We start from the raw sequence: 10,000 nt of genomic DNA, 5'->3' as shown, positions 1-10,000 counted from the left end.
GAAACAGCTGCTCAGCGTGATCGGATCCAAATAAGCGGAGCACGATGATTTTCAGCATTGCAGTCGGAATCGTTGTGGTCGCGCTAACATACAAGCTGGCACGGTATGTGTACTGTGGCTTATCAGCAACGCACAGCCCGCTTTAAGCGATTTACTTCTCTACCATTGATTCAAGGCTTATCATCGAGGGAGGACAGTTTCGTAAAAACACTCGCTGTGATGGTAAAGTGATTCTCATCACGGGAGCCAACACCGGGATTGGAAAGGAGACGGCTCGCGAATTACTGAAGCGTGGTGGAAAAGTGTACCTGGCATGTCGATCACTCGAGCGTGCCAACGAGGCGCGCCAAGACATCATTGCCCAAACGGGCCTCGACGATATCCATGTGCGCGAGCTGGATCTTGCATCGTTGGAGTCGATTCGCAAGTTTGTTAAAGGGTAAGCAGCAGTTCCCAAATCGTTATCGCACGTTATCTAAACTAGGACATACTCTGTAGCTTTCTGGCCGAAGAAGAACGGCTGGATTTGCTGATCAACAATGCGGGAGTTATGGCGTGTCCCAAGGCACTGACTAAGGATGGATTTGAACAGCAGCTTGGGGTGAACCATTTGGGACACTTTTTGTTGACCAATTTATTGCTGGATCGGTTGAAAGCTTCGGCCCCGAGTCGCATCGTAAATCTGTCCAGTTTGGCACACAAGTACGGTAAGATTAATCAAAGTGACCTGAACAGCGAACATTCGTACAATCAGGTAACTGCCTACTGCCAAAGTAAGCTCGCCAATGTAATGTTCACTCGCGAGCTGGCCAAACGTCTCGAAGGAACAGGAGTCACCACTTATGCGGTACATCCCGGCACGGTCGACACGGATTTACCTCGGCACATGGGCTCTCTCTTTTTCCTGCTCGATCAGTAAGCCCCCTAATTCCGCCGCAGATGATTCACCTCTAGTACAGTCGTTTAATGCGTGTCCATAAACCTTCTTCCGATCGCAGCAAGCTAGTGAAACCGTTGCTCCGCGTGGCCTTCAAGACACCGCTTTCTGGTGCCCAGACGACCCTCTACACGGCCTTAGATGAAGACTTGTCGCACGAGAGCGGGAAATATTATGCGTATGTCTGCCACGCTGCTGTTGGCCGTCTTCCCATTCACAAAAAGTTCTCACAAACTTTCCGCATTTTATAGCGATTGCCGTGAGCAGCAGTTGAGTAAATACGCACGCAACGATGAACTGGCGGCCTGGCTGTGGAATGAAAGCGCAAAGATGACTCGCCTTGATGATGCAAAATGACGCACACATTACTCCTCAACATGCTAATTAATTGCAGAATATTGTGTTGCTTATTCGCTGTGGTACAAGGAATTGCAGAAAAGAACGCTAAAACCACGTGTCCGTGGACCGTACAATAAAGGGATTGAAAGATAGGTAATTAAGCTTCTGCTGTTTTCAAAGTGTGTTTACGGCACCTTATCCCAGTTGTATCATATGTTGCTAACGGTAGACCCATCAATTAACCACCCTTTGTTTCCGCCTCGGATCGTATGCATATCAACACGCACGCTACTCCCCTCGAGAATGCGTAATGACCTGCGGGGCTAGTACACCGATCCACGTGAATCGCAAGTATGGCAGCGTGGGACTAGCAACAAGAATCTCATGATGAGCGATCCGAGTAGTGCAGCTATTTTTTCTCAAAACATCCACAAGTCTTTTCCATTTGGAAGTAAAAGAATAATGACAACTTATTTTTAAATTTTTTAATTGAAATATCCTGTATAGTACCTGCGCACAATTCGTATTCTACATTAGTGTAATATTACTTTTACATCTACAGCCGGTGCCGCTCGCACTCGTCATTCGCATGGTGTGTAGTTGGCGTCGAGGGCACGTACAGCAGTTACACTTACATGCTCGCACGCACAGACACGTGCACACGTACACACATAGTTACACACAAGAGCAAACGGACATCGCGCTAGTAATTTACCGCCACTTATTGTTGGCCACTTTTGGATGGCATCTTAGCAGGCGATTTGGATTGAACGGTTTGACTCCGGGAAGTTGTATGTGCGCTGCTGATACTTCTGCTTCTGCTTCACTCATTTCCTTACATTCGTCTGCTATTTTAAGAAGAATATTGCCTGGCGCCATGAATTTGCTCTTCAATTGAACTAGACTCATCCAGCGCAAGAGCAAGTGGAGTAGCTGGGCGCACTATTCAACAAAACAAGCATAAAACGGGTTCAATTTGTTTGCATGCTCGTTGGTTCTTAACTTTATACGACGCCTTATGCGATGCAGGTTTGATTAATTTAATTAATCAACGAAAGGAAGAAATTAAAATACACTTGCCTATTATCTACCTGTGTGGTTGGTTTGATTAGATCACTTTTTCTACACGTTCATTTTCTTCAAGCCACAACTCTGCTAGTAGTTGAGTTGAGGAAATATTACGGGGCAGCACTATGCGTATGATGTCAAGCTGGCAAACACTGTTATCTACATGTACCTATTACCTGGCGTAAAACGAATGATTTTTTGTTTTCCATTTCACTCGGCTGCCGAGCAACAGAGAGCAGGTCTAGTCAGTAAATGCACGTCTGGCTAAGATTTGTTGTTCTCTTTAGTGGGATCTATTTATTTTGGTTGAAGTATGAGACACGAATGCTTACAATAAAATGCTACCCTACTTGCTTACTCGGAAGAAGACTGACCGATGACCAGAGGAAGCGTGGATATCTTAATTTCTGGGACCACAACGCATACAGTTGTATTACCCTCTGTGAGATGTACTAGCAAAATGGCTCTCCACACGATTCGTATCGTCATGCCGGAGCATTTTTTCAAGCAAGAAGTTACTGCACTGGTCGCTATAACAACAGGCGGATCTTTATCGCCTCACAGATGTAGCGCGCGCTTTTTCCTCTGTCGCAGCCATTTGAAAGTATCCTATTAACATTACTAAGTCGTAGTCGTCGTCGTCGTCGTCGTTGTCGTCGTCAAGGTAACGCTACTGACTGTGTATGCGCAAAGGAGAGACTACAACAGCAGAATGTCTGAATATTCCGAGAACAATTTTCAATTGCACCATCTTACTTTAGAATTCCAGTCAGATTGGATCTAGCTGATATGTTACACATTTTATTACTTGCATCATTTTATTCTTTTACTATGCTTTTTTTTTAAGGATTCTATTCCTCTACATGGTATACGATGTTCATTTGCACTTACGGGAACAAAAGCACATAGAAGCACAGTGGCGTTGGGCTGGTATGGGCCGGTCTGACCTAAACCGTTTTGGGAGCTTAGGGGTGTCCTAAGCAAGAACTTAGCTCAAGGGGAGGGGGGGGGGCGCCATATTTACAAGGAGCTAGTTCCACATAATTAATATGCTTTTGGTTTCACATTATGCAAATGATGAATAATATGGACAGTAATACTGAAATTTGTCATCTTGTCACCACCTCCCCCTACCCGTTCGACTGGCATGTGTACTATGAAGAATGATGTTAACAGCTATTAGCAAAAAGTGGTGTTATCATAATGCAGCCACTCTAAACACTGCGTTTGCCAAAAATACACGCTAATAGTTCGAATTGGGACTTACTAGAGCAACACACCTTCTTCTCTCGCATACGTTTGTTTGTTCGCGGTATGTAGGAACCTTTGCCACCGCGATCACATGAATTATTTTCGTAAAAGCTGGCAGCTCCTCATCTGCTAATGAATTGTTTTTAACGCAGAACAGTGTCATACAGCAAATAGTTGGACACATAAACTACCCTCTAGAGCTAATCCACTGGCGGTCTCAGATGAGAGAAACGGGGAGCAGAGACCCAGTGACCGGGTTTTTTTTTTAATTACAAGTGCGAGGACACGAATTATATTAAATCTATATACACACATTCAGCACTAGCGGTTATCCTACGTACATGTATAGACGCACACACAAACACACACAGAGGCGCGCGTGCTGTATAGATGCATGTTTCTTGGAGTGTGGCTATATACACAGAGCGAATGCTGGCTGGTGAACGAAATGTTTGCCTTTCATGCTGGTTTAGAACGCTGCTCACCACTGACCAGCACCCGGTTGGCTTGGATACGGTGGATAATTGTATCCACTTGCTGTCGTTGCAGATGCACCGGCCGCAGAAGCTCCGCCAGTGGCGTCGCTCAAGCTTCCCCCGACAGTGTTAGACGGACCGGGTTGACCGGGCGGTGCTGGAGGATAGGAATGATGGTACTGAGGATCAGTCGGTGCCATGGCAGGACCTGGTTGCGTGGTACTGTACGGCCCTTGGGATGAGTAGTACGAGTAAGCCGAAGATGGTGGTGGTGGTGGAGGATAGTAACCTTGCGGTTGGTGATGGTACTGCGCCGCACCCTGGTACGGAGTATGATGATGGTACTGGTGATGGTAAGCAGCAGATGGCGCATTAGCATCGGGAATGTACGTCGGCGGTGTCTCATAACTGGTAACCGGTGGTACGACACTAGCAGTGGAACCACCGGCTACAGTCGGAGCTGCACTTTCCGGTCGATGAAAAGCAGACCCGTTATTAGTGGTGCTGCTGTTCGTGCTAGTTGTGGCAGTTGCATTTTGACTTGCTGCAGCACTCATTGCATCGTAGGATGCCACTGCCGAGGTGGATTGGGATGATGAGTAAGGAATAAAGGTTCCTGGGACTGCAGAGCCTGCTTGATGATGGGGTTGCTGATGTTGCTGTGCATGATGATGATGCGGTTGCTGATGCAGTGGTGGATGCTGCTGATACATAATAGCGGATGATGTACTGTCAGTGGTTGCTTGGGGAACCGCAGGTGCACTATATGCTGAGCTAGCTTGCATGGCATAATCGAGCTGCCCTATTGAAGGAACTTGCTGTGATGGTGGTAACTGGTGATGGGAGTGATGATGTGGCTGTTGGTGTTGCTGTTGCATGTGCTGATGCTGTTGATGTTGCGTATGATGCATGTTCGACTGATGGTGTTGCTGCTGCTGCTGCGGCGGCTGCTGCTGATGTTGCAGTGGTTGATGGACCTGTGCCGATGATGTTGAACCACGTGATGATCCTCGGCTTGAGGTGTGCGCGGATGAGACCGGTACGGTTGTGGCCTGAGGTTGAGAGTAATGAGGTATGCTAGCTTGTGGCGGTGATGCGCTATGGTGTGATTCCGTAGCATAGTTCGTGGAAGGTACCCCTGTTAGAGCTGCTGTTGAAGCAGAGGGAGGGACACTCGGATCCGTAGCATTGCCACCGCCAGATGGTTGGTAGTAGTTGGAGCGAACGGTTGCCGTCGCGGTGGTGCTATTGCTGGTTGATGTATAGGATGATCCTAAAAATGAACATACATATACATATACATAAACGTTCACAAACAAAAATGACGCCACTAAACATGCTACAACATAACACTCCATGAGCAACGAAGCCCAAAAGTGAAGCTCCACACAGCTCGAAGCAAATGGTACCTTCAAGATGGTACCGCAAACAATGAAATTTCAAATTCCAATACCAATAATGCATAGAAACCGAAGCATCGAAGAATTCAGAATCGATGCCAACCATTACTCACCAGCATACGACGAAACGGGAGGCATACTACCGTCACCATATCCAGATACCGTTGAAGGTGGAAGTGTATGAGTATGCGAGGTTCCTGGAGCAACCGATGGTGGTCCGTATCCGGTGGACAGCGTTTGTTGATTACTGGTAGAATGTTGCGCATAATTATCATAGTAGGCTCCGGCTGTTGGAGGATTCGGTGCAACTGATGCATTTGCAGCAGACAACGGAGTTGGCGGTATGGATGTCGCCGCTGATGGTGGTTGCGGGGCAACATTGCTAGAATTACCAGGATAGCTCAACGGATACGATCCACCCATCGAAGATGCACTTCCAGGCGGAAGATTCATAACTGCCGGAGAAGCCGAGGGCGATGACGAGGCAGACGATGACGAAATGTGCGTGTATGGTGAGGGATTGTTGCGTTTGTTAAGCGCCTTCTTGGCGGCACCATAATCATTTTTAGGTTGCTTCGGTGTTTTGCTCTTGGCAGCGCCCTTTTTACCAGTGGCGGTAGGTACTGGCTTCGGTGTGTAATCTACGTAACCGTCCGTTGGTGTCGGTGACCGAGTAATGTTACTCAGTGAAGCCTGGAATTCACTCTGGTTTTGATTGTTGATCAGTGCCGATGTGGTTTTCTCCAAAAAGTTCAAACTCGACTCGTACGGCCCGGGAGGTGGAGGAGGCGGTCCTTGTACAGTCGATGGATGGTGTAACGGGTGGTGGGGTGAGCGATGCTGCTGATGACCTATCGGTGGTTGATGCTGAGGCGGGTAACCGCTGTGACCAGGATGATGCTGCTGATGGTGGTGCTGTGACGGAGGCATGCCGGGGGCGCTAGGAGAAGCGTATTGTCCGTAATTGCCTGCGGATCCGCTTGCCGATGAACCAACGCTATAGGGCATCCACGCCGAATGCTGGCTATGCTGTTTAGGTGCAGCGTAACCGGAAGAACCGGCTGACCCATGCACTGCGTGGTGATGATGCTGCTGTTGGTGATGCATAGCACTTTTGCTACCACTCAGCGATGATGGAGGAGTTTGTGGAGGGCCGTATGCAGGGTACGTTTGATGTGTGTTCCCTAAGGTATCGGCTGAAGGAGACTGTGAAGTTGCCGCTGGTACAGGTTTCTGTGCCAAACGCGACGATGCATGTGCAGTTGTTGCAGAGTGCTGCTGATGATGCGCGAACCCTGTGCCGGCATGATCTGTTTGATGGGCGTAAGACTCCATTGTGGGCCCTATCGGTTGTGACGCTTGTGGTGCAGCATTTGGAGTGTGTGGTTTTTTGTTCGACTCACTAGACAGTAACAATGATGGTTGATGCGGTTTAGTGGCCGTTGTACTACCATGCGGGTTCATCGTAACAGATCCATATCCTGTAACTGGACCAGTGGCACCACTACCTCCACCACCAGACGATAGCTCATTCACCCTTGGTGAAGCTGCAGTTGCGCTAACAGCGGTGCTAGTAGAAGTAGTGCTACTAGCAGTCGTAGTAGACTGAGAAGCTGTCTCCGGAGTGTGGCTCACGCTTGTTGTAGCAACGTTCATAGTAGCCATCTCTAGTCCCGCCTTCCCTCCCTTGTGACGATAGTTTTTCAAAGCTGACTGCGATACCTTCGCTTTGCGCTCTACCAAATTCGGTTTAAAGATCGCTTTTTCGCGCATTGGGGGTGAATCATCATCTATCGTCACCGTAGCCGTCGGAGCAGGTACTTGGTTGTGCATTAACCCGCGATTAGGTAGTGATGTCTCTGTTGCCAACGAATGTACCGACTGAATCACGGGAAATTTATCGCCGGTTGCCTCACCACTTTGATTTACGCCTACTGTTGCACTCATCTTCTGATGGGATGCATTCTTGAACGATGCTACACCTAAGCCGGTTGGCAAAGCTGCTGTGCTGGCAGTTGTACCGCTGCTACTACCGCCACAGCTCAAGCTTCCGGTGCTGCTCGTAGTGTCCGTTTTGTCATTCACGATATGCTCGACATCGTCCTTTTTCATGATCGGTTTGTCCGGGTAGTCGTCGACGCTCATCGTTTCCTTCTCACTATCTCCATCATCGTGTATCGTGAGTGGCACCAAACTCGAATCGGATTTTTCATCGTCATCAGAGTTAGATGCAATACTGAGTGAGTTCCCTTCTGAGAAATCACTTGCACCGCCACTTCCATTCTTCGGAAGCAGCAACGTGGATGACGATTTCGTGCTGCTAAATGTTAGGTTCGTTCGTCGTCCAGCTGTCGTCGTGGTGCTAGGAGTGGTTGTGACAACATTTCCTCCTTTCGTTGTCGTAGCATCCTTGCTTTGACCAACTTTGAAAGCCGTACGAATGGCAATGATTTTACCACTCTCCAACTGCATATAGATGCCTTTCGGGGATTTCAGTACCATCACCTTCTGGCCCGCCTTCAGTACAATATTAGACTTATCGGCTGAGCTTGTTGGTATGACCACATCTGGAACAAAAGCAAATTCAAGGTATATTTTCACCTATATCTCACACACCAACAAAGTAAAAGCATACCTATCGGTAGTGTCATTTCCTGAGCCGTCATACCCTGTCGTTGCCACACTTCCGCTGGTATCCAGCGAGTTGGCCTTGCACCGGCAACATTATTCTTGTTCGCATCACCTGCCTGCATAGGCCGGACCTGGGTTTAGAAATAGATAATAATGATAAGCATGTTTGTGAAAGTTTCAACAATACCGAGGACTTACCGAGGCCACCGGTCGATGGATGATGGATCCGTCAGAGGTACGAATCGCACGATAAGTTGTCCCCATGGACGTGTACGAGTATGTTGGCTTGGTGGCGGCTTGCTTCTCCAGCTCGTAGCCACGCTGTGCCTGCCGTTTCTCGGCCGAAGACAGTTTCTTCTCCTTGCGATCAATCAGCAAACTTTCGTGCGCGAACGGTGCCTTTGTCAGCTTCTTCGAATGTAACTCGAGCAAATGCTGCATCACGATATCGATGAACTTGTCCTTATCTTGGCTAAAATCTTTTATCTCCCCATCCTCTCCATCATCATAGCAAAGGCTGGTGATTTCCTTCATCGACAGATGTGCATCTGGATTGCACTCGTCCACGATACGATCCGACATGCCCTGCTTATTGATCTGGCGATCGTAGATTTTCTTTTCCAAACAATTATCCATCACCAGTCGGTAGACAAAGCAGGGTTTCTTTTGCCCATAACGATACACTCGGCATACGGCTTGCGTGTCATGGCATGGGTTCCAACTTGCATCGAACACCACTACACGGTTTGCGCCCACCAAATTAATACCCAGCGAGCCAGCGCGGGTCGAAACGAGAAATAGATGAACATTCGGATTCGAATTGAACTCGTTGATCAGCTTCTCACGTTCCTGTGCTACCGTTGAACCATCCAAACCTACAAAAACAAACGAGCAAGGTCACCACACAAGACAAACGGGCGCAAAATTGCGGCAATACTTACGGAAGTAGCTAATATTTCTAGACCAATGGCTCTCGGTACCGGGAATCTTATTGTTCTGTAAGAAGCGCTCGATCAGGTTTAACGTTAGCAAACTTTGGCTGAACACGAGCAACCGATCGCCCAAACGGATACTCTCTTCCAGGATGCAGAAAAAGATTTCCATCTTCGGTGAGGTTTCCAGTAAATCCGGAATGTAACCTTTCATCAGTTCGAAAGCCCACTCGTAGGGAATCTCGTCCTTGGAATCTTTTCCCTTCGTTTCTTTCGTACCAACAGATGCATTGGTTACTGGCACTACCGCCGAAGAGGCTCCTTCCTTCACATCTTTATCTTCGATATTATTTTCTTCCTTCTCGGGTTGTAATGCTGTTGGTTTTGCATCCGGAGCATCATCCTCAATCTTGATGATACCGTCTTTTGATTCTTTCTCCTCCTTTGGGATCGATTCAACAATTTTTGCATCTTCTTGCGTTTTATCAATGTCCTTGACTTCCTCGATCGAAATTGCATCTTTCACATCTTTTGAATCTTCTGCACACTTGTCAGTGTCCGTAGAGATCATGACGGTTTTGTCCTTCTCTGCGTCCACTACCTCTTCAACATCTTTCTTTACGATCTCCTCCTTGATGCCGCTATCATCTATTTCGCGCTTCATTACACTATCCTCCTGCTCGCTGCCCTCTTTCTTCACTTCCTGCTTTACATCTACATCCGCTGCATTCTCTGGGACTGAATCTTGTGTAGTGGCGACAGGCGTTTGCTGCGATTCCTTGGACTGTGGTGCGTTGTCCATCTTAGCGTCACCATTGACCACAACGCTGGAATCTTCTGCTCCATCCTTCTCCTCTTTAACTTCACACTTAACAGTGCCATTTGTATCTTCATTCGCTGCACGCTGTCCTTCATCCAGTTTGTCCGATTCTTGCTTAATGTGGCTCTCTTCTTTGTTACATTCTT

The 10,000-nt window shown here is 47.8% G+C and overlaps 2 protein-coding genes across 8 annotated transcripts in view; one reads left to right on the top strand and one right to left on the bottom strand.

Moving 5' to 3' along the window:
• LOC126576085 (retinol dehydrogenase 12-like) lies at positions 1–1,437 on the top strand. Its single transcript, XM_050237194.1, has 5 exons — positions 1–103; positions 176–439; positions 499–915; positions 999–1,115; positions 1,189–1,437. Exons 1-5 carry the CDS (start codon positions 45–47, stop codon positions 1,292–1,294), a joined length of 963 nt encoding a protein of 320 aa, XP_050093151.1. The 5' UTR covers positions 1–44; the 3' UTR covers positions 1,295–1,437.
• Positions 1,438–1,752: 315 nt separating this feature from the next.
• The window catches only part of LOC126574092 (uncharacterized), a 16,165-nt gene continuing 7,917 nt past the window's right edge, over positions 1,753–10,000 (bottom strand). For 4 of the 7 annotated variants that reach the window (XM_050234055.1, XM_050234056.1, XM_050234053.1 and 1 more), the window contains 6 exons: positions 9,044–10,000; positions 8,301–8,977; positions 8,107–8,233; positions 5,585–8,038; positions 4,081–5,344; positions 1,753–2,218 (listed from right to left, as the gene is read on the bottom strand). The exon at positions 9,044–10,000 is cut by the window's right edge. In XM_050234055.1, coding sequence (XP_050090012.1) covers positions 2,182–2,218; positions 4,081–5,344; positions 5,585–8,038; positions 8,107–8,233; positions 8,301–8,977; positions 9,044–10,000 — 5,516 coding nt within the window. In that variant the 3' untranslated portion in view covers positions 1,753–2,181. Of the gene's footprint in view, positions 5,345–5,584; positions 8,039–8,106; positions 8,234–8,300; positions 8,978–9,043 lie in introns of all 7 variants that reach the window. The other 3 variants (XR_007608211.1, XM_050234058.1, XM_050234057.1) reach the window with 3 other exon arrangements.

The sequence above is a fragment of the Anopheles aquasalis genome, chromosome 3 (genome assembly GCF_943734665.1).
Source record: "Anopheles aquasalis chromosome 3, idAnoAquaMG_Q_19, whole genome shotgun sequence".
In the NCBI taxonomy this organism is placed as follows: domain Eukaryota; kingdom Metazoa; phylum Arthropoda; class Insecta; order Diptera; family Culicidae; genus Anopheles; species Anopheles aquasalis.
This window is presented reverse-complemented; position numbering and strand designations above follow the sequence as displayed.

Bases quoted from the DNA above. Each gene is read 5' to 3' on its own strand.
- LOC126576085 (XM_050237194.1), top strand. From the start codon at position 45: ATGATTTTCAGCATTGCAGTCGGAATCGTTGTGGTCGCGCTAACATAC. The intron at 104-175 runs GTATGTGTACTG...CATTGATTCAAG, and splicing joins CTAACATACAAGCTGGCACG to GCTTATCATCGAGGGAGGAC. The intron at 440-498 runs GTAAGCAGCAGT...CATACTCTGTAG, and splicing joins ATTCGCAAGTTTGTTAAAGG to CTTTCTGGCCGAAGAAGAAC.